Genomic DNA, 24,393 nt, shown 5'->3' on the forward strand with positions numbered 1-24,393 from the left:
GCAACAGAGGAGTCAGGTGCACTGGCACGTGTGCGATATTGATATATGTACAGACAATGATGCATATTTAAAAAGCAGATGGTCGAGTCTAATTTGCTGCATGCAGAGAAATCCTAATCACGCAGGAACAGTCTCCAGCCCCACGGTGTAAAATCTGCTCGTTAAACGCAGTCTTACGTAAAGCTGGCGAAAGTGTGTGCGCAGATTGTGCGCAACAATTTGCGCCAAAACTCTCCATATCGACGAGGGGCGTTTAAATGCGCTCGTGAGGAGGGGGGCGTGTGGGGTGTGTGAAGGGTTTCGCGTGGGGGAGGGGAACCTCTGAGCATCACTCTTGTGAGTGTGTGTGGATGGCGTGGGCTTCTCCTCTCCGTCTCCAAACCGCGCAGCAGCAGCAGCACCACCACCACCATCATCGTCACCACTCGGCTCACAGCGACAGCCTCGTATGCATCACCATCCTCATCCTCCTCCTTCTCATTCTTCATCACCACCATCTCCAAGCTGAAGAGGGACCCTGGCATCGAAGGATTTAAGGTGAGGTGAAATTAATTAGCGTTTAGTGGCTGATGGCGCTGATTCTTTCCCCTCTCCCTCTTCTTTTCTTTCTTTTTATGTTTGCATTAAAACATGAAGAGAGGGGGGCGATGGGTGTGTTTGCTTCACACGGCAATTAGGATCGATTTTGTGAATCGAGACTTGGCCCTATAATCTAATCCAAGTCGTGACAAGCCGATGGCAGTGTGATTTCTAAGAATGGGGGCATATGTCAGGACGCAAGCGAAGAGACAATCGGCTGGTTTCTGTAACAGATTTATAGTTATAATCCATCCGCATTTGTAGGGCTGTACAAATTGGCCCTTTTGGCGACAAGGCCCTTTTTACGGCTTATTATAAATGAAGACATTTACGACCGCACCGAAGGCTTAAATTTGGCCATGTTTAATCCGAGGCATGTATCCACATTGTGAAATATACAAATCGTGAAAGCAGGACAGCACAGTACAGATCTGACAGGCTGACACTGTTGGGAACAGGCCCGTGAGAGGAGAATATCAGGGCTGCAGGAGCGATTTTGGGGATCTCTTTTGACTGTCGTTGAAGCCATGTTATCAGGTGTCCAGATTATCACCACAAAGGAGGCTGGCTGAAATCTCCCTTTAACAACCCTGCAGGAGATGCTGATGACTATCTGCCCTGCGTGGTCTTGCAATGAAGTGATAAACAGCTGCTGACTTATTGCTCACTGGTTTTGGAATGAGGGAATTAAAATAAATAAATAAATGAATAATAAAGAGCTTTAGAGAGCAGTAAGCAATACAAAGACATCCTCCTCATCCTCAGGCCTTCCTCTTCCCTCCAGTGACAGGCCTGTGTGTTGCAGGCTGTGTGAGCTGTAGAGAGGCTGTCAAGTTGACAGCAGTGAGGAAATGTGAGACGAAAGTGGCCTCGAAGCTTTTGTTTGCGTCAGACAAGTCTTAGCATTGACTCTTTGGTTTCTTAATGGAAAAAACACAGAAAGAAGTACCTGTTGCATCTATCTATCTATCTATCTATCTATCTATCTATCTATCTATCTATCTATCTATCTATCTATCTATCTATCTATCTATCTATCTATCTATCTATCTATCCAGACTTTATCTACACAGACTGTTAGTTTTTCAGGGGTCTCATCTATAATCCTCATAACCTTACTATTTTATAAGTGTCCCCTTGTGTGAAGTTAATGTGGATTTTGTTTTGTTTTTTTTTAGCACCAAGCAAATCTTTTAAAATCTTCCCGTAGGCATCTTAGTTAGTTCTTTGATCTCTCTATCTCTCGGCAGGCATTAGACCCGAGGCAATATTAATGCTATCGGTAACAGTGTTGCATTTTCCTTCCATCAGGAGGCTGTGCAATGATGTGATTATAAAGAGGTATTGATGACGCTCAGTGTCCCGAGAAAAGGTCAAACCAAGTAAAAACATCTGCGCAGGTCCAGCACGGTTGCAAAAAAGCCTCACAATAAAGTGAAGCATTTTTGTGATTTTGTTGCTTGATTTCAGTGTGTTGGTCATACTGACATACAGGCACGCATGCTTGTTTTTAAAGTGCATAGAGATTATGGGCTGTGAATGTGCCCATCCAGGATATTATTAGGTTAGAGTCCTACAGTTTAGCCTGGCTGACCAGGCCTGGTAGGGTTCCTTTGATCAGTGCCAGTAAATCTGTTTGTCATGCTGACATTGATGGATCTGCTGCCTTCTGATGGGAAATCATCTTCTGAATGAAATTTAGAAAAAACAAATCAACAGTGTGTGATTATAACATCCAGGACAGATGCTACAGATGCTGGCATAAACATAAATGTTTTTTTCTTTGTTTTCCCACTAATTAATGGTAGGCCTAATCTTGAGCTGATTCGCTTATCAAGGTTAAAGCTCCATTTACAGCTTTCTTTTTGCCACCTACTACGATTTCTGACTCTGTCCTTGGTGATAAGTAACGACGACTGAATGCCATAGATGAAAATAGCTCAGAGCATTCACAGACTGTATACGAAAGATACGCATTCTGGTCTGAAAAGGGAAGACTTGAACCTGCGTGCTTTCTAGTGGCCAGCAGGGGGTGAATCTCATTACAAAAATAATCCAAAATTGCATTTAAGTTTGTTTACTGAACTTTTGCTCTCAGTTAACGTTTTCCTAATAAGTCTCAGTCTCTAACTCGATATCTGGCTAAATCCAACATGGTGTACTTTTTCTAAAATGTTTTCCACATTACAGTCAAAATGAACAATAATCCAGTGAATGCTTTAAGGTGGACCTAACTTTAAATTTTTAACCCGCAGTGAATTTTGAATCAGTCAATCAAGAGTAAAGAAGCTACTGCCTTGTCACAAAACGGTCATCACAGCAGGTAGCGCAGCATTTTTAATGCTTGATGCCCTTCGTAATGCCAGTATTGAACCAGTGACCTTTCACTTGCCAAGCAGATGTGTAAAACATTACACAACCACCACTGATGACGCAAAGCAGCTGTTCCTCAACAGTTCATACAATATCATTGAAACCTTGAGTTAAAGGTAAAAGTCTTCACTTGTGTTGGTGTTACTAATATATTATTATAATAATGTTGGTCAAGGATCAACACTGAAGCTGACCAATCACGTGGCTTGAGCATTCAGCTAGCATTAACTAAGAAATTAGCATTAACTAAGATGTTAGCATTAGCTAAGAAATTAGCTAATGCTAATAAAAACTATTACCAAGAAACCAAAAGGAGTGACCTAAATTTGGCAACAGCAAATATAGCTTTCTAATATATTTACTATCTACTGTATAAAGTAATGACAAAAACACTTAAGATGCTTAACAACTGCTTCAGAAGAGAGTTTTATATAAACAAGAACGCTTTTAATATAGCTAACGTGTCAACTGCGACATTGATCCTAAACCAACTTTAATATGATGATGCAGGAAAAATATCAACATGGGTGATCCAATACACCCACATCTTGACTGTTTGGTTTACATCACCCGTGCTGGACTGTAAAAGCAACAATATATATTTTTTATGTGTAAATGTCCATAAACTTATGGACCTAACTGCACAAGTGAAGAAGATGTTCAAAATGCTCGGTTCATTGCTTTACAGCGAGACGTCATTACTCAAGTAATTTAAACCCCCTGGTTTTGCTTCTGGTTCTGATTACTTGTGTGAACGCAATCATTCAAGAATTATTATTATTATTATTGCTATTATTATAAAACAGTTATATACAGCTTGGTTAATCGTTTGCATTCATTTGCAGTAACTTGCAAAGATTTACAGAGATATTTTTAATTAAATAAAAGCTGTTACTCTTTGCTGTAAGAGTTTTACGCTTTTATATGCGTCACACAGTTTGGGTTTCTGTAGCTGACGAACATGTAAACTATGCCTCAAACCAAAAATCTACCATTGCCATAGTTTAATGATATTTATATTTCACTGGTTTAGTTCAGAAGTATTAAAATAAATGTAAATATACCAGTATTTGATGAAGTACATGATGTGTACTGTACAACTGACAAACACTTACTGCTCCGTGAGGCCTGTTATTACCTGTCAGACCTCGTTTTGGGAGAAAGTGACATCACACTGATGTCTCATCACCGTCTGTCCGTGCTTTCGCTGCGCCATAAATTAAAAGTGACAAGTGGTTTTATTGCACAGTGACCCCGCCTGTAGCGTCTCCCTGCAGAAGCATACGGACCACCTGAACCGAACCTTTAAAATTGTTCTTTAAACAGCACGTTTTCCAAAAAGCAACGTGACACTGTGGCAAAGAATAAAATAGATATCAGTTTTATAGCTTCTTTTTCCTCAATTTCAAGCTTGGTCTGTTTTATCACACGGCTTCCATCCAATCTGCATGTTTTCCTTTTTTTCAAATAAAGAACATTTAGAGATTATATGATTTCAGGTTTTTTCTACAATAGTGTCAGATCCATTTGAGCCATAGTCACACAGAGCAGCTCTTCAGCATACGATGAGGCATTTAGGACATTTGTGCACCAAGAACAATCAATTAGATTCACTGTTTTCAAGGCCTGATGTTTAACCCTGTAATTATTGCTCAGGCCTGTCTGTGACTCAGCAGAGGACGCACACTGAGTGAATATGGAGAGGCAACAGGTGTAGTCTGGATGGGAACCATTACAGGCTGGTTAGATGGTATAAGTGGATAAAAGAAAAGAGAAGCAGTTTAAAGATAAAAACATGACAGGCAGAGATGGATTATGAAACTCAGATGTAAAACACAATGCCGCATCAACAGCAGTTTTTCATTACAGTTTGTGGAAACATTCAAAACTGTTAAAATGAAAAAGGTTAAAAGGTTGTGATTGTGACAATTTATTAAGTGCAATGCAAAATCAAATAAAAAAGAAAGAATTATTAGAATTCTGATACTTTGATCTTGTTTAATGTTTCACGCTGCCTCTTCCGCTTTAACTCTAGACTATAGAAAAACTTGCAGTTTCGGAAGCTGTGAGATGAGTTTTTGCCGTCATCGTCTTGGTGATGAAATGTGATGAGAATGGGACGGGTCTGACTGCGAAACTGCAAGCTCATTGGCTTCAGTCATATAATATTCTTGTACATATCAACACTATATTAGGTACAACTTGCTAGCACTTGGTTGGTCTGTTTTTTACTTCAAATCTGCCTTAATTCCTAAGTTTCCCGGTCTAACTTTGAATGAGCCTGTGTGAATTGTAGTGTGCAGGTCTTAGCTGACAGCAGTCGCACCCAGTGTGGTCTTCTGCCGCTGTAGGTCATCAGCATAAAGGTTTGAAGTGTGATTGGAACGAGTGGTTATTCGAGTTATTGTTGCCTTCCTATCAGCTTGAAGCAGTCTGGCCATTCTACTCTGATCACTCATGTCAGAAAGGCAGTTTTACCTGTTTTCTTTTTGAGACCATCATCAGTAAACCCTAGAGATGGTCGTGTGAGAAAATCCCAGCAGGTCAGCAGATTTTTAAATACTCAGAACAGCCCGTCTGTCACCAACAACCATGCCATATTCAGAGGCACTTAAATCATCTTTCTTCCTCAATCTGATGCTCAGTTTGAACTTTAGCAGGCCATCTTGTCTTGATTTGATTTCACCATCTTGATTTGAATTGCCGCAGGTGTACCTAAAAAGTCTAACGAGGGTCAAGCGACACATTTAACTTCTGTAGGGCCTCTCTAAAACGTTCATGTTACTGGACTGCGCCCTGTTAGAATTTAATGTTGAGCTGAGTGAGCCAGTCTCTCTAGAGTTTGTGTTTTTTGTGTCTTTTTGTGGCATCTTTGAATTCATTACACGTCATTTTTTGTTTCTTTCTTGTCACTTAAGCAGACTTGGCTCTGGGTCTACAGGAAACATAAATAGATGCACTGGAAGTATCCGATGAGTCCCTTGCTAACAAAAGCATCTTTCCATTAAAGATGTTTTTGTTACCAAGCCTGACTTGTTATTTTAACCAATGTAAATTCTCGCTTTTGTTGCAGACAGCTTCAACCTGTAACCAGTCAAGCAAATTGGGAGTCAGCTCTGAGGTGTCCTGATCAAACTGAAGCCACAGCACGTACAGGTGGCCTCTCAAGCTAAACCTTTGACTTGTTGTGCGTCTTCTGTACTTCTTTAACATGGAGGACGGCTACCAAAACCGGACTGCCTTCATAAAAGGAGCCAAAGACATTGCCAAAGAAGTCAAGCGGCAAGCTGCCAAGAAAGTGGGTCGCTCAGTTGATCGAGTGAGCGATGAGTACAGCAAGCGCTCCTACAGCCGCTTTGAAGAGGACGATGACGATAACTACCCCATGCAGGGAAGTCAGGATGGAGGCTACTACCGTGGAGACAGCCAGGCAGCGAACGACGATGAGGGCGGCCACAGTGACTCCACAGAGGGTCACGATGAGGATGACGAGATCTATGAGGGAGAGTACCAAGGAATTCCCAGGGCTGATTCAGGAAAAGGTAGCCTTGCTGGGGGTCCAGGATCGGTGGGAGCCGGAGCTCAGCAGTTCAGAGATATCGGCGTGTCCGAGGCTGAGAGGAGGAAGGACCAAGAGGAGCTGGCCCAACAGTACGAGACCATTTTGCAAGAATGTGGCCACGGGAAGTTCCAGTGGAGCCTGTACTTCGTCCTGGGCCTCGCACTCATGGCTGATGGCGTGGAGATCTTTGTGGTCGGGTTTGTGCTCCCCAGCGCTGAGAAGGATATGTGTCTGTCTGAACCCAACAAAAGCATGCTAGGTAGGACTCTGCTCCTTCTGTTGCAAATGTTTAGCAGGCTTATTATCAGTTTTATACATGACAGTGCTGTTAATAATCTACACATTAGTCCCCGTCAACAAACCTTGGCTGTGTATCCAAGGCTTGCTACAACTCATTCCTCTGTGGCATGATCTTTACTTCTCAGCCAAGAACTATTTAATAAACTAAATGAGTCACACTGTTGCTCTTGGCGACATGTTCTTTTGAACCCACATGCAGCATACTTGAAATACTCACCAGAGCGTGAGATGTGTATCAACTCTGGGGAAAAATCTTTTTTTGTTTGTTTGTTTTTAAAAATGACTGGTCTTCATTTTTTTAAGGACAAACATTTACACACACAAGTGAGGCAGTAACAGGTTCCTGCCAATGGTTTCATGCCACCAGACTGATTTAGATAATGTTGTGTAATGATGCAAAAAAGAAACACAGCAATGCAGCAGCAAAGAAGCGAGAGAGAGGCAGAGCGCTCGGTGGATGCAGCAACGTCTATGTTAAACATTTCATAAAAAACGTTTTGTTTTATGTTTTAGTTTTTAATAAATATTCCAAAGAATAGTTTTAACAACAATGAGCTCTTCAAAGATACAATGAGTGACTGAAACTAGCCTCTTTAACATACACTGCACCACTCCAAAGAAGTTGGGATGCTGTTTGAAATGTAAATGAAAACTGAATGCAATAATTTGCAAATCTCATAAACTCACATTTTATTCACAACAGAGCTGAGAAAACATTGAACATTAGGAAAATGAGGAGTCCACTTGGCTGATTTTTGGAAGTTAAATGTCCCGTTTTTGTCTCAGATAGGGTTCTAGCTGCTCAGCAGTCGTGGGTCGTCTTTCTCGCAATTTTTCTTTCCTGATCCACCAAATGTTTGGTGTTGGGGAAAGGTCTGGACTTTATGGCAGGTCACTTTAGCACACAGACCCTTCTACTATGAATCAATGCTGTTGAAATAGATGCAGCGTGCTGTTTAAGATTATATTATACTGCTCTAAAGCAGCGGTCCCCAACCCCCGGGCCTCGGACCGGTACCGGTCCGTGAGTCGTTTGGTACCGGGCCGCGAGAGTTGAGGCTCAGGTGTGAAATGTATGGTTTTCAGGGTATTTATTGGTTTTCAGCGTTATTTTGTTATTGTTTTTAATCGTTAACTCGGTTTTCCTGGGTCTTTTCACGTGTGTTATGAATAAATCTTCTTTTTTTCGGTACCGGTACTAGTTTTGATTTTGTTGTATTTATCCGCGACACCTTAAAGGCCGGTCCGTGAAAATATTGTCGGGCATAAACCGGTCCGTGGCGCAAAAAAGGTTGGAGACCGCTGCTCTAAAACATGCAGAATAGAGGAATCCATGTTTTTATGTATTTTATTTCACTGTTTTCTACTTTGTTTCAGTTTATTTTAAATTATTTTAGCTTAAAGTTGATGGTTGAGTCTTTGGGTCATGTTCACGTATGGCTTCTTCTTTACACAACAGTTTAAATCTGCATTTGTGGATGGCGCAGTGAACTGTGTTCACAGACAATGATTCCTGAGCCCATGCATTGTTTCTGCCTGAGCACCTGAAGCATCCTGCATCATTTTCAGCCTCTAAATCGTTTGATATATTTGGTACTATACATGATGAGGTATTTAAATTCTTAGCAATTTTACATTTAGGAACAATATTCTGAACCTGAGAAACTCTGCCTCTTGTCTTAAACCCAATCATGTTACTGACCGGCAGCCAATTATCCTAACTAGCTATTCAGTTTTTATCTTCATTTTATACCGCATCCAACCTTTTGGGGAGTTGGGGTCGTGTATGAAAGATGTTCATACGCACCATGACATCACCCACCGGGTTGGTCAGTTTAAAGTGTGGTGTTTAGCATCATAACTGCCACTATCTTGATTCTTTGGAGATCAAATGACCATATTTGGATGGTCTTTTAGAACAATTACCCACTAGAGTCATATAATTTTAAAGATAAATGCATTAAAATGGCCCCAAAGGCATCATCAGCACAAACATGGTTAAGAGGTTTTCAGTCACTCAGATTACAGTCATGAAACAGTGGTTAAATCTTTTATCAGGAAGTCTGTGGGGATTAACACGCTTTTACAGCCAGCTTCACACTGGCACTTCTATGTTTTCTTCTTTTCTCAGCCTTTCCCTCAGAAGGGAAACAAAAGAAATGTGCATGTTTATCATCAAACTATCAATCTGATTTGAGATATAGTAGAGTTATCATGAGCCGGCAAGTCTTTGTAGTCTGACAATTGAATTTCCTTTGCTCTCTCTGCAGGTCTTATTGTATATTTTGGGATGATGGTTGGCGCTTTCCTATGGGGAGCTCTGGCTGACCGGATAGGCCGTCGGCAGTCTCTTCTCATCTCTCTCTCTATCAACAGTATCTTCTCCTTCTTCTCCTCCTTTGTCCAGGGTTACAGCACCTTTCTGTTTTGCCGCCTCCTCTCGGGTGTTGGGTAATTAAAATAATTATAATAACAAAAATACTTCTGTTGTTTCTGCCCGTGCCATTTAGTTGACTTAAAAAAAAAATCATCATTTCATTTATTGAGGGGCAATAATCTGCCCAAACCTACCCGGACCATCTTTGTTAAATGATGAATTCAAAGTCTCTCGTCTACACAGTCCTCATTTATAAGGTGCTTCACAAACCCAAACATTACAAGCTAACAGCAGTTGCTGCTAAAGAGGCAGACAGGGAAAGTGGAAAGCAAATCTGTGGTTTAAAAATTAAACTCCTTCTTGCAGACAGGAGCAGCTCAAAAGTGTTCCCCTTAAACAGAGTTTTAGATTTAGTCCCCTTCTTCCCACTGAGTTATCGGTTCTGTCACTAGCTAGCTAACATAAACTAAGTCTATTAGCCACAACCAACCAACCACGGTAGACATGTTCTCAAAACTTTAGGCACTTATTTCTTTAGTCCAGCTTCACAGACAGAGTTACAGCTAAGTCTGTATTTGAGAGCAGAAAAAAAAAAGTTGCAAAACTCCTGTCTGATATAAGCGACAGGTTCGGTTTTAGAGGGTTAACCTGAACCTGTCTGACAAAGTGTAGTTCAAAGATCTCAAAAAGGGACACATTATGTGATACGATCTAAAGAAACCGCTTAGAAGCAAAGTCACTGACCTTTATCGGCCTAGAGCAATTTCTAAGGCTTTGGGACTCCAGTAAAACGTGGTGATAGCCATTTCAACAAATGGAGAAAACTTGCCCAGGTGACCAAAATTGGCCTATCAAGAGCACATTGATGACTCATCCAGGAGGTCCCAGAATAACAAATGCAGACCTGCAAGCTTCACTCGCCTCAGTTAAGGTCGGAGATCATGATTTAACGACCAGAAAGAGACTGGGCAAAAATGGCATGTATGGGAGCATCTCCAAGGAACTCTACAAGCTGAACGTTTTGGAAGGTTTGAGTCCCATTAGATCTGACATAAAACTAAAACAGCATTTCATAAAAAGAACGTCATACTAACTGTCAAACACGGTGGTGATAGTGTGATGATCTGGGGCTGCTTTGTTGCTTCAGGGCAACTTATGGAACCATGAATTTTTCTCTCTACCAGAAAATCCTAAAGGAGAATGTCCAGCTATAACTTCGTACCTGAAGCTCAAGCATCAACGACCTGAAACATACCAGCAAGTCCACCTCTGATGTGCTAAAAAATAAATGAATAAGAGTGGGACAAAATTCTTCCACAGTGATGTGAAAGTGCCATCCTCGCTGCGAAGGATGGCACAGGCAGTTCTTAGGTTTAGGGGGTAATTACTTTTTCACTGCACAGTGTGCCATAACTGCAGTATTAGTCCCTTCCCTTTTGAAACTTTTAATTTTTATCCGGCTGCACAAATGTAATTTTAACAGTGAAATCGCACGAGCACAAAATGATTTTGATGATTCATTTAGTTTTTACAACGTGTAGCAAAGTGTTCAAACAGAGTTTCTCAAGTTTAGCGAACTGGCAAATTGAAAGCCTGACATCGTTTCCATTTGGGCTCAAACCAGTCGTTTTCCCGCTGAGCTCCTGTGAGTTTGTTTTGCACCATGGTGATGATAATCACACAAGCACAGAGACATTTAATGCACTGGTTGTGTTAAAGCTTTAGTGGCTAAATGAAACAGCAATTGCTGCACATTCAAGGTCTGAGAGAGCCACGAGTTGGAAAGTTTCGCAAACAGTTGCTCTACTTTTAAAAACAATAACATAAGTATGTTGCTTGACTCTTGATATGATACAGAAGAAAGAGCCCATCTATTCAAACACACATATACATATCAAAAATAGTATCACTGATACAAACACTTCACCTCTAGGCTCAGTTGTGTTCTGAATTTTGCAGAATCGGTGGTTCGATTCCCATCGTCTTCTCGTACTACTCTGAATTTCTGTCCCAAGAGAAGCGTGGCGAGCACCTCAGCTGGCTCTGCATGTTCTGGATGATTGGAGGAATATACGCATCTGCAATGGCCTGGGCTATAATCCCACATTATGGTGAGTACAGTGATCAGAGTAAAGAAAACAGATAGTTATGGATCCTTACTTTCTCTGCCCAGGCTGACTGATCATCATCAAATGCCTATGAGATACAAATAAAGCTCTCTAAATATTATATTACAATCTCTTTATTTTACAATTATTATTATGCATGTACGTATGAACAATCCCACCAAGATGTTAATATTTTTGGAGATTTGTCAGTCAGTTGAAAAGCTCGAGGGTAAAACGTAAGCTGACTTTGTTTGCTAGAAAGTGATCTGCCCAGAAACCGTGCACTGAGGGTGACCTCTGACCTCTAAATTCTGTTTGAGAACATGCTTCATAGTGAGTTTTAAAAACATGTTATTTTCACTGCACTGAAGGTTAACTATTTGGAAATGTGTGCTCACTTCTTTGTGTTGGCTTGCTTTTTCCTTTCAGGATGGAGTTTCCAGATGGGCTCGGCGTATCAGTTCCATAGCTGGCGCGTGTTTGTGCTAGTGTGCGCTTTTCCGTCAGTTGCAGCCATCGCTGCCCTTAACGCCATGCCAGAGAGCCCACGCTTCTACTTAGAGGTTAGCAGATGTGCTTGTTTAAACAGTTAAGTCTTTGTCTTACAGTAATAGCTGCTGATATGTTTCTCATTATTAAATCCATGCCATCTTTAACAGAATGGCAAACATGACGAAGGCTGGATGGTTCTGAAGCAAGTTCACGACACAAACATGCGAGCAAAGGGATACCCAGAGAGGGTGTTTTCTGTAAGTATCAGTGAGAAAACAGCAATGTAAATCTCTCAGAGCGCTCACAGCAGAGGGAAGTGTGGGAGAGGGAGAACAGACGGGGTCTCTGGTCAGATACCCATTGGCTGCCTGGGGTTAGTTTGGAGTAAGCTGAACAAAAAGACACACTGACTTTGGATCAGAGCCGATGACTTGTGCAAAGGAAACTTGCTGCTATGTGATGCAATGAAAACCACAGAGTATATAAAGGACTGATGCAACCACTATGACATCACCCACTGGTTTGTGGCCTCAAATTTAACCGGTGCAGAAGATGTATTAACACAGGTTTGTTTGTCACATGACATCATGCACACATTGCTCAAGAGTTGCCTGCCATGTTGGATGTGATACACCCTCTGGTTGCTATGGAAATGTGAAATACCCAGCTGGTCAGCAGTGGTTCCTGGAGGTTGCTACCTCTTGCTGGGTGAAATCAGTTTAAATGAAGATGCTGCACCGAACACCTCTCAGGAATTGTCTTGGTAACAGGTTGTTTACCTGTAGCTTTTCATGTTTGTCTGCAAATACTTGCAGACTACTAGCTTAGCTATGGTACAACTTGATAATGAGCAATGCAGAAAGGACATGGAGAAGGTTTACATCAGGGCTACAGCCAACAAGTTTTATGAGGCGCTACTTTTACTTTGAATAGTTTTACTTTGAATAGCTACTTTTACTTTGAATAGCTGGCTTGTGTTGCACATTTCTCAGTTTAACTGCAGATGGGTCATTAGGACATTAGGACATGATGTAGATAAGTTCAAAGTATTTTATGTAGAAAGCTGTAAATGTAAACTTGGCCATTTCTGAAATGTGGATTTAAGGCAGTGGTTCCCAAAGTAGGGGCACGCCTCCTGGGGGGGAGGGGGATAGCATGTTAGTAAAGGGGGGCGCAGAGCCATTGCAGGGGGGTGGCGAGTTATGAATAAAATAAATAAATTAATTAAAGAATGCTTGGACACTGCTAGCATAATGGACAGGTTTCTTGACCGGGATCCCACACAAACACAGAGCAGAGGATGAACCATCGCCAAATATGCTTGCAAACCAACTTCCTTCCGAGCTAAAGACTAGAAAATATGATGAAGCATATCTTGCCTTTGGCTTCACCTGCACAACGGCGGTGCAAAGGTAGGTACCCCCAAAAGAATTTGTTTCCCCCGCTTCGGGAGCACGTGCTGGGATCACGGACAAACAGTATCCCACATTCTTAATTTTAAGTTCACAAACACTTCTTATAATGAAATTTTGGCGATTTTAGCTCTTTATACAGTAAATTTACAGTGGGATACAAATAATAACAAACAAACAAACATTATCACAGTTTTTAAACCCATTTTGCACAGAGAGACATTTTTTTGAAAAATGTATTGATACCAGTGTTGAATATTTTTAAACAGTAAAATAAAAAAACAACTATACGTAAAATAATTACACCATAAAGATAGTTTGTTTCGTGGTTTATTTTATTGTGGGGTGTGGAATAAACTGCAATCAAGTTTGAAAACAAAATATGGGTGTGGTTGGAGGGGGCACGCGTTGTTCTAAGGGAACGGGAGTGAGCCTCTAGTGGCTATTTGAGGAACTGCAGTATTTGGTTTCAGTTGATGCTTGATGGACAAAACTTTACATTATTACAAGTATTTTGAACTGCTTGTAAATCATCTTCGAGATAAGCTCCAAGGATTTGCTTCTTTACTTCCTGTTGAGATAAAACCTATTAAAATCGACCCACAAATCATACAAATGTGTGATTTCCCACAATATGTATTCCGGTTAAACAAGTCATGAGAACAGGAACAGAATAAATACATTGTTGTAACAGCTCCCAGTCCATTTAAAGATGCTTTACCCATTACAGAGATGTTCATCAGGCTTATGATTAACAGTAAACGTTATTACAGTCAATGTCTCTGTAATATCTGGTGGTGACTTTCAGAGCCTCTTTTTCAGAAAGTCTCTTGCAGTAGTTACATTATTTTTGAGCCAAAGTCATCTCTAATTTGACTTTTGTGACTTTGGTCCAAGGTCACCACAATCAAAACTGTGAAGCAGATGGATGAGCTGGTGGACGTTGGCACCGACACGCCTGCTTGGCAGCGCTACAGACTGAAGATTATGAGCCTCTCCCAACAGGTGAGTAAAGTTAATTAAAAAATACAGTTTACATACATTTTGTCCAGCCTACAAATGTTGTTCTTCTAAACTGGTTGTTTTTTTTTGAGTAACCAGGAAATTTGGTATTTTGGATTTTGTGAGCAAAAGCAGTAACTAAAGGGCCAAGCTTTAACAGTGTGAAATAAAAAAGGCCCCCTCTGGCACCCACCCAAGATCACAGCTTCCTCAAAATTACAGTTATTTTCAAGAGTGCTAAAGCTGAGGTGTTTTACAACTCAGGGCTGGCATTAAAACGCCTCAGTGGATGAAAGCAATGTGCATGCAAGCACAGGTGGAAGTAAATCCAAGTGTAGCTAAAATATTATGTCTTTTCCTTTAGTTTGTCTTTGATTTTTTTTGAGTATATTAAAGGGATAATAAGCTACTTGCTTGAGCATTTATTGACCTGTCCGCCTGCAAAGTTTCTCCCAAATTCAAGTTCTGTGATAACACTCGGCACACAAAGATGATGCATTTTTGAGGTATTGTGTGGATTTTTTGGCTTTGATGTGTTTAAACTTCAGCAGCATGTTGTTGCACTGGGCTTTTATGCTCTGGGCAAAAAAATCCTTCACCAGGCTGTTTGCCTGATTTGAATTTGCACGCAGCCTACGTTCTCCTACGCACACACACGCCTACGCGCTGCTGCTTAATGCCTGCTTAATGCCCACTGCAAGAAAAAGTTTGAACAATGAGAGAGTTGAAGCAGCGTTTTCTTGTTTTATGTGGAAGCCGCTGTCATGTTGCTTTCAGCTTTTTTGTTCATGAGCTTTGCTCTTGTGTTTCTCCGTGTTCACTTGTTGCAGATACGGAATAACATCCTTGCCTGCTTCAGGCCAGAATATAAACGGACGACCTTCATGCTCATGGCTGTTTGGTTTTCTATGTCGTTCAGGTAATCTAAAAAAAAGAAAACCTCCTTGCTGTCTACTGTTTCTCGTGCTCCGTTTGGGGCTTATTTAATCTCTCTTGACTCCCACAACTTTCCAGCTACTACGGTCTAACCGTGTGGTTTCCGGACATGATCAAGTACATCCAGAAGCAGGAATATGAATCGCGCACGAAGACCTTCACTAAGGAGCGAGTGGAGCACGTCACGTTTAACTTCACCTTGGAAAACCAAGTGCATCGCCAAGGATACTACTTCAACGACAAGTAATTTTTGTTTCAGGGCAACATTAATTACTTTAATGCCAAAGTAGAGAATATTGTTTTTTAAAATATGCAATAAAAAAATGTTCCTGATCACAGATTCCTTAACCTGAAGATGAAGTCCATGGTTTTTGAAGACTCCGTGTTTGAAGAGTGCTACTTTGAGGACATCACATCCACGCACACCTTCTTTAGAAACTGCACCTTCATTGCCAGCTTGTTTTATAACACAGGTAAATATGACTCCTCGTGTGCAGGAGCACTAATGAACATTATAAACTTGCTTTCCATGGCTTTCCATAGGTACGTAGCAGATCATGCACTATATGGCCACATCTCTTAATCTGTGAATTCAGGTGCTTTTAGTCTTGTTGCCACCGGTGTGTAAAATTAAGCAAAGCAAAGTGGAAGCATTTAGGAGGTGGTATGAAGTTATAGTGTGGGGTCATCGAGCGCTGAGACACAGAGTGCTTAAAAGTCATTAACATCAGCACCAAATCTGTTCACCAGGAGCTTCATGGCGTGGCTCACCATGGTCGGGCAGCCTCTATCTATCTATCTATCTATCTATCTATCTATCTATCTATCTATCTATCTATCTATCTATCTATCTATCTATCTATCTATCTATCTATCTATCTATCTATCTATCTATCTATCTATCTATCTATCTATCTATCTATCTATCTATCTATCTATCTATCTATCTATCTATCTATCTATCTATCTATCTATCTATCTATCTATCTATCTATCTAACAAATCCTCAAATGTGAGATTCTCTGTTCATTTAGCTGATGGTTTCACCTGACAGATAAATTATGTGAGAAATGCTTACATTTCATCTTAAAGTCAAAACAAAAGGCATGACACGGTGCGAGTGATCGGGCTGTCTGTACAACAGCACCCTGTCAGGAAGAATAAAACAGATGTAAGAATGTGCTGAATGGCTGATCAGAACCAGAAATTCCCCGTGTGCGGAGACCAAATCGTTTAAAAAGCAACTGAGCCGCGTGTGGTTTGGATTTCCGATTGTGCTTTAAATCAGCACGTCACATTCAGACCTGGGAAACGTGAGAAACTAAAGAGAAACGGTTCCTCTGCTAGCATACTGCGGCTATCCGTCTCAAGCTGTGGCAGATTTATTCAGCTTCAGTTCTTCTGCAGCTTTTACGGCAGCTGTAGCTTTCTCCCCGATGAAGCCAGCAACGCATTCTTTTATGTTTGTGTCATTTGTGCATCTAAAATTTTACGATCGTTCAGCACTTTTATTGCAGACTCCGTTTAATGAAACTGTTATTGATTAAGAAGCCTGTCAGAACTAATCCCCTTTATCTTCTACAGAAATGTCTCCTGACCTTTGCTGTCGTTTTTGTGACGATGGGAGATGCTGTCCTGGATGCTGCTTTCGTGTTTTGCCCCTATTAAAAACAGATGCTTGTGTGGTGGCTGCTGTAATGTTCTGGCTTCTTTTGCTAAGGGATATTTAATCCCCTCCTTCCCAGTTTGAGGAAAACTGATCTTTTATTTGGTTTGGATTGGGTCAGACATTCTTCGGGACGTGGCGTAAATCTTTTATATTTTTTATGCTCTAAACAAAAAGTTAAGGTTGTATCTTTTACTTAGCTTTTCTTCTTTAAATCAGAGGAGAAACATGCAGAGGAGTTTCTTTCAGCTGAGGAGAGCTTCTTTACCCAGTGGAAATCACAGATGTTCACAAATTTATGAAGTTATTTAATCATTTTCAATTTTTTTTCCCTCCTTTTATGCCTTCAGATTTATTCAAATACAGACTCGTCAACTGCAAACTGGTCAACAGCACGTTTCTCCACAACAAGGAGGGCTGCATGCTCGACTTCAGCGACGACTTCAACAATGCCTACATGATCTACTTTGTCAACTTTCTCGGCACCCTGGCGGTGTTGCCTGGCAACATCGTCTCGGCTCTATTAATGGATAAAATTGGGCGGTTAAGGATGCTGGGTAGGTTAGTCTAATCTGGGTGGAGGATTCAGTTATGAGTGCAGAGGCGACTCGGTTTAACGTAACTACTGCTCCCTCTTTTTACATAGCCGGGTCCAGCGTCATATCATGTGTCAGCTGCTTCTTCCTGATGTTTGGAAACACCGAGTCGGGGATGATCGCCCTCTTATGTCTATTTGGTGGCATCAGCATCGCCTCGTGGAATGCCCTGGATGTGATAACAGTGGAGCTCTACCCCTCGGATAAAAGGTAACACGAGAGCAGATGTTTCTACTACTGCTGAGGTTTCTGTTTTCTGACAGAGTAATACTGTCTGTCTGGTTGCACTTTCACTCATTTTGTGTTGTTATAAATGCCGTCCAAAAGTGTCATTTCAGGGTTGTTATCCCTTAAGAATTTGAATTTTTATTTGTAGTTTCTTTTCTGGAGAGAGAAGGATCTTTATGGAGGTGGACTCGTTTCTGCAGAGTGATACCAGAATTTTTACCAACAAATCTGCTGTGGATGGCAAAAGTTTGAGACGCCACATCAGTGTTGTTTCTCAGTCACCCAGCTCACGCCTTGAGCCTTGAGAGCTTGAAAAAGAAGGCAGCTAGACTTCTTTAGGTTTGCAAGGATGTTTCCCCTCCCATCCAAGAGGCTTCTTCAGTTCTAAGAAACAGTGCTGAGTCCAGGTCTTTGAAGGGGCTTGTCCTCTTTGGAAGTGATACTGAGGGTTGTTGACCCACTGAACGTATGGGTCATCACATGAGCCAAGGTGTGAAAAAAGGTGTGGGTCTTTACAATCATTGAGGATTTAAGGGTCAAAGCACTCTTAACCCTCAAGGTGAGGTCACCCAAGGCAAAGTGTGAGTAAGGTTTGAGATCTATAAAGGCCACTTAAATCCCCCTTAAGGACCTTTGGGAATCACTTTTAAAAGCACTCACTCGAGTTGAATCTGAATTGGCTGTTTATTAAAAATATTGAATTGGCATATTTTTTATGAAGCGAAAAGCAAATCAAACATAGTAAAAAAAAGTAAATTAAATGCTTCTAAGACCACCATATTAACCCAAATGCGCATTTATTCAAGGTCTTTAACAATATGTTTTCTTTTAACATCCATCCTCTGCCCTGGGTCCTGGTTGTGGATTTGGAGGTACCAGTTCTCATTCCTGCCGCTTCACATTTTGCTACAAACCGAGCCACTGCATGCTGGAGGCCACCCCTTGATGAAGCCAGATAAACCACTTCATATGCAGGGATTGGAGAGATGATTCTGGGGCCGCAAAACTGGAAACCCTCATCCGCTTGGCTTCACTTAGAAATTATGTCAATAAAATTTATTAGCAGAATCGGTGTTGGCCAGTCCTCCTCTAGAGGCTCTTCATGTCATGTCCTGGTGGGATTCATATAAAAGTGTAGCTGTGTGTGAGAAAGAGGAAAGTTTTTTTTCACTTTGATTATCTTAAATATGGCCGTAATAGGTCAAATATGAAGCAGTGAGTGATAAATACTGTTAAAAACCCTCCTTACCGTGTGTGTGCGTTCTTGTCTGTGTGTCCCTCTCTTCTTGTCTCCAGGACCACAGCGTTCGGCTTCCTGAACGCCCTCTGTAAACTGGCGGCCGTGCTGGGGATCAGCATCTTCCAGTCATTTGTGGGCATCACCAAGGCCATACCCATCCTATTTGCGGCCGGCGCCCTCGCCGCCGGCAGTTTCCTTGCCACAAAGTTGCCCGAAACGAGAGGCCAAGTGTTGCAGTAAAGCTGACGACCAGCAGAGGGCAGCAGAGTCCAGCTGGCGTGTTTAACAACTAACAACATCCCTGAGAGCTTCAGCTCTGCTGTCACATACCAACAAAAACAGACTGCCATCCCCATTGTAAGCCCAGAATCCTTTGAAATGTGGATTGCATCATTCAAAGAGGAGAACACACAGAGGTAGAAAAAGATGATGTTATATTTATGATCACTTAATTTCCGCTGCTTTGTCAGGTATTCAAAATATTCAGAAAAAGAATCAGATATCTTATGGAAGAGCCACTCTTAGAGGGTGATAATGTGCTCCCACAGATGCTCAGTGACACAGAACGATCACATGATGAGAGGAAACTGATTTAAAAAAGCCATTTCTGAAGGAACGAGAATGATTTAGTCAGTGTATGTGGTGAGTTTTCCGTTTTTCTTTCTCGTCTGTCCTCGACCTCAGTGACTGGCGTCCAGTGCCTCTGTTTAATGTGCTGTGACGTTACTGGAACAGTTCAGTTTACATTTGCATCCAGACTGTTGCTCATAGACTTGCTTGCAAAAGTTCTCAAAATGAATTTCAGGGTGAACATATTTTCTGTTAAAAAACAAAAAAAACTTTCCCGTGACCCTCGATCACTGCCTCCTACTGAAGCCTGACCTGCTGACCGCTGTTATTCTCTACCAAATATTGTTAAAACATTCCAGTGAGGCTGCTGTTACTCAGACACAGAGAGCCGAGGTGCTTTTTCTCTCCCTGAGTAATTCCAGTTCTCTGCTCAGAGCCTCGAAATGCAGGCAGGCGAAGACGCATTTCACAGGATTCTCTGTTGTAAATGGGAATAGTTTGATCCAGTTCCTCTGTGTTTGGTGTCAAAGCTGATGTTTTCCCTCCGTGTCGTGTGTCAGTTTGATGATGTTTTCGAGGAACGTCTGTGGGACGGATTTTGGTCAAGTGCTAAACTGTGAGAGCAGATACTTGTGGTATTTGCCTAAATTAGTGGTGTGTGTATGTGTGTGTGTGCGCATGTTTTTGTTTGTACTCTGATTTATTCATTTACATCTCTGTGTTTCATGCAAATGACAGTGTCATTTGCGTCAGTGGGAATTTTACTTGTCCAGCAGCGGTTTGAATAAGCAGTGTGGCCACACATTATCAAGGTACCTTAGAGGTGTAACTATTGTAAAAACTAGCCTGAAATCTCCACGTAAACACCCACAGTATCCTGCCACAAAAGCATCTTCTCAGTGCCCTTGCTAATGCCTGTAAAAGGTGTAATGTTTAAGGCTTGTTCAGATAACTAATAAACAGCACAATGTTTGTGCGGTACTTTCGGCGGCTACCTTGTTTCCCACACCAGATGGATCTGCACGTTTGATCTGGCACAGATTTTACACCGGATGCTGAGGCTGGGTTTGTGTCTCCTCCGGGTCTCAAGGACAAGGACAGGAATCAACATTGTAGTAATAATTTCAGTTTTCTTTATTTTTTCTTCATGATCCCTTCAGGATAAAGCAATCAGGCCTGCGGTAAAATCAATTATATCTCCATTATTATTATCTTATTCATCCGCTCTAAAGGAAAAGCAACATATGAACCAAAACCCTGGCTTTTAAGAATTTAGATCCCTGTTATCCTTATTGTACATGTAGTGTAGTTCACCTCCAATCCATATGAGAATTAGTCAGAACATAAGTTATCTGATTGAATGGGAAAGCTAATTCTTGAAGTCGAAACAACGAAAGGAGACTGATTTAGTTCTTTTGTTTGCTGTATTTTTTTTGTTGGGGATCAAAACACGCAAACAAAGCAGTCTTCATTTACCCAAGAAAAACTGCATCACAAGCACAAATCAAATGGGAAAAGAAGCTGTTAAAAAAGTGAACAATTAGACAGTGTGGCAAGAGAAACAAGAATATAATTTTATTTTAAGGGCTCCTGATCAGACATTCCTTCACTGCGTCCATTCCCGCTGGGAAAAGATGAAAATTTGTAACTCATTTTTATTTCTTTCGTCTTTAAGGGTACGCAGGCTCTTAGTTTACATGTAAAAACCTGCTGTGACCTCATCTCAAGAATCAGAATCACCCTTAAAGCGAAGCTGATTGTGTACACCTTCATTCTGTAAACATATGACAGTATTTTGTGTACTATTTGTGTGCTGACAATCAGTGAGAGAGTGTGACATTTTGACCGAAAAACGTCCTCTGGATTGTGTGTATGTGTGTGTTAGTGCTGTTATCAGCCCCCTCTATAGTAAACAAATACCCTTGTTCACTTATGGTAGCTTAGCTTAGCAAAAAGGCCTGGACATGATGGGGAACAGCTACACTGGCTTTGCTGTTTCTCCTGTTAAACTAAGCTAAGCTAAGCTAAGCTAAGCTAACTGCCTGCCAGCTGTAGCTTCATATTCAGCATATAAAGACATGAGAACATTATCTTCTCACTAAAGAATGCAAATGATACTATCTCTAAAACCTATTTCTTTGAAATCTTTCTTCAAATCTACATGCTGAGGATCATACCTGAGGGGTGTACTACAAGGTCAGGGCGAGATTAGCACATTAGCAAGCTACGTCAAGCTAAAAGTCATCAGTTTGTCATAATGATCTGATAACATTTATGATTGGAGTAGGGAGGACACTCATAGGTATCATTTTGTGCAGAAGAAGAGCTGTACCTGTAAAACCCCCATTTTTATGTTTATGAGTGCACAAAGACCATGAAGCGGAAAGCCCAGCTTACCAGAGAAAGTTGATAACCTCCATTATGATACACATTATCTCCAGCTGGGGCTTAAGCCAAAGAAAGCCTGGCTATGTTTAACTTCCTTTGTAGTACACCCCTCCGTTGTTTGCTGTTTGTGTACAAAGATGTATGTGTTTAATGAACAGATTTGTCCCATCTTGTTCCTGTTGGAAAGACTGTTTGGATGTATGTGTGTCTGTGTGCGTCTGCTGACTAAATCGTCTGTCACATATTTTTCTACTTTTTTCTGTTGCAATTCTGTTTTCATCCCTGTGATGATTACAGCTCAGTTGGGGACCACGGAATACATTTACACTATGAAAAGAAAAAAAAAGACCTATATATGCAGTGTAGAAATCAGTGTGTCGTTCTTCATAACAGACTCGGGTGCTCTTTTGCTGACATAGCCTTTGAAACAAGTCCCTTGAAAGGCAGCCAGAAATAACACACAGTCTGCTCCTCAGTTTTAGAAACACGCAGAAAAGGGAAAAAAAGAGAAAGGGATCGCATCTTAAATTCATAAAGACGGCTTCACCCCCTAAACCTTCTGTATTCAAACGACTGTGACGCATGTTCGTTATCGTATTGTCTGACTTTCTTGGACGTCCTGTATGCCAGCTGTTTTTGTCCAAAGCAAGAACTAGTGTTTTCATTGTCGTATGATGACATAGATTTGTTGCTTGCAGTGATTGTTCTTAATCAAAGTGGGGTGAAAACTGGTGAAACTCGAGTATGTGTTCTGAAAGTGAGTTAGTGGTGACTGTGCTCCTTGTTTACCTTGGAACCAGGTAACCTTTTTTGTTTTTATTATATATATATGTGAATATACATGCTTGAATTTCTGAGGAGGTTGCTTGTGATCTTGAAGATAAGCTTTGGCTGGAAAGGGAAGGACACTTTCAATGTGAAGTGCATGAAAAGAAAAGTGTAATTTGACATAAACTTGTTTGTTTATGTGAGTCTGTATTAAAGGGGGAGGTTTAAGTAATCAAGTCAAACTCAAAAGGACCACGGGTTTGAACTCATCAAAAGAGCGCCCTCTGTCAACTTGAAGCTCCTGTCCAAACTGTAAAAGTTTACGGATTAATGTTGCTACGTGTAGAATTTCATTCTATATAAATATAAATAAATATATATATATATATATATATACATGTATAAACTATAAAAAGAGTTGCTGATTTGAGTTTTATCCATAAAGGAAGGCAGAGATATTGGGTGCGGTCAAAATAAAGCAAACACCAGCCTGATACAACTTCCCCTTAATGACGGCAGTCTTTTAAAAAGTGTGGGAGAAACACCTCCCGCATCTGCAGAGAACTGCAAGGATCCATCACTGTAGTTGGAGCGATGGCGTTTCTGTTTGCTTTCTTTAGTTTGACTCTGAGCTGTTTTATTATCTGATAAAAAGTTCTACTCTAAATGTGAGTTCAATTCAAGATTCAGTGTACTGTGTGTAGAAACTGTAGATGTTTGTATGTGCAAGTATGCAAATTGTGAAACAAAAAGATTACGGAAACAGTTCCAAAAAAAGTTTGGTATGACACAAAACTTTGTGTGTTGTCTTTGTGTTTTGTAAATCAAGACTGAACATCTTGGTAAATTCAGTATTTATTACTTCTGGATATTGAGAATATTTTAGTGATGCTGAAAAGGTGCTGTATTTATTTTATGTGAGAGTTGTCCATTATGCTGGGTTTTGCACTTTTGTGCTATTTATCCAGTTCTTTGAATAAAATCATAATGGAAATAAAACTTGAAGAAAACCAGTGTCCTGTACTCCATTTCACACCATCAGATAATTTTCACTTCATTTAGACGTTTCTCTTTGTACTTTCAATGTACAGTCCTGTGCTGAGTCTTGAGTCACCCCTTGCTTCTCTGTATTTTGCTGGAAAAGTGGGAAATGGGATTTATTGAAATGTGCAAACATGCATTTAAGTACAGTAAAAACAAGGGCAATCCATGATTGTGTTCCACTGTGCGTTTTTCTATCCAGGTATGGATAGTCACTGTCAATCAGACACTTTACAGATGACGTAAATTCCATCAAATTTGACTAGATCTCCAAAACCTTTGACGGAAACCACGACAGTGTTTCATAGCTGGCTGTATACACACACTGTCATATACAGTGACGACCTCGGCACATATTGATTTAAACCTAAAGAATTTCCTCTTTCGTTTCAGTTCTTGTGTAATGTGGCATGCCCCAGCCTTTTCTCCCCATTTCCCTTCCTTAAGAATGGCTTCTTCACAGCCACCCTTCTATGGACACCATTTCTGATGAGGCTTCAGTGAACATAGATGGAGCATCTCTCAGGCGTGTCCGGTATTAGACATGGTTTTCAGATATTGTTCATCTGTGGTTGATAGGGCTCAAGACCACTTTAAAAACAATGTCTCCTAAGAAGCAAAATATAGTGAAATAAGATTTTAAAATCACATCTTGATGTTTTCATTATTGTAAACATGTATTTTGTTTTGCTGGTAAGATTAATAAAACTAATTTTGCAATAAGCCATTTTAAATGACATTTAAAAGGCAAAACA

The 24,393-nt window shown here is 40.8% G+C and overlaps 1 protein-coding gene across 2 annotated transcripts; it reads left to right on the plus strand.

Annotated features, from left to right (window-relative positions):
- The first annotated feature begins 404 nt into the window (after positions 1–404).
- On the plus strand, positions 405–23,602 carry LOC308383962 (synaptic vesicle glycoprotein 2A-like). 2 transcript variants are annotated; one of them, XM_080862236.1, is made up of 13 exons: positions 405–537; positions 6,026–6,773; positions 9,085–9,265; positions 11,151–11,302; positions 11,729–11,862; positions 11,959–12,048; positions 14,101–14,208; positions 15,036–15,124; positions 15,220–15,384; positions 15,481–15,614; positions 17,158–17,364; positions 17,454–17,613; positions 18,928–23,602. In XM_080862236.1, the coding sequence occupies exons 2-13, from the start codon at positions 6,164–6,166 to the stop codon at positions 19,109–19,111; spliced, it is 2,214 nt and encodes a 737-aa protein (XP_080718362.1). In that variant the 5' UTR covers positions 405–537; positions 6,026–6,163; the 3' UTR covers positions 19,112–23,602. The 2 variants fall into 2 exon arrangements, with proteins under 2 accessions (XP_080718362.1, XP_080718363.1); XM_080862237.1 differs by having other exon boundaries at positions 447–537; positions 6,030–6,773.
- Positions 23,603–24,393: the final 791 nt, after the last annotated feature.

The sequence above is a fragment of the Rhamphochromis sp. 'chilingali' genome (genome assembly GCF_963969265.1).
Source record: "Rhamphochromis sp. 'chilingali' genome assembly, chromosome: 17".
Taxonomy (NCBI): domain Eukaryota; kingdom Metazoa; phylum Chordata; class Actinopteri; order Cichliformes; family Cichlidae; genus Rhamphochromis; species Rhamphochromis sp. 'chilingali'.

Coding starts and splice junctions, on each gene's coding strand:
- LOC308383962 (XM_080862236.1), top strand. CDS start 6,164: ATGGAGGACGGCTACCAAAACCGGACTGCCTTCATAAAAGGAGCCAAA. Junction 11,303..11,728: donor GGCTATAATCCCACATTATG/GTGAGTACAGTG, acceptor TTTTCCTTTCAG/GATGGAGTTTCCAGATGGGC. Junction 12,049..14,100: donor ACCCAGAGAGGGTGTTTTCT/GTAAGTATCAGT, acceptor CTTTGGTCCAAG/GTCACCACAATCAAAACTGT.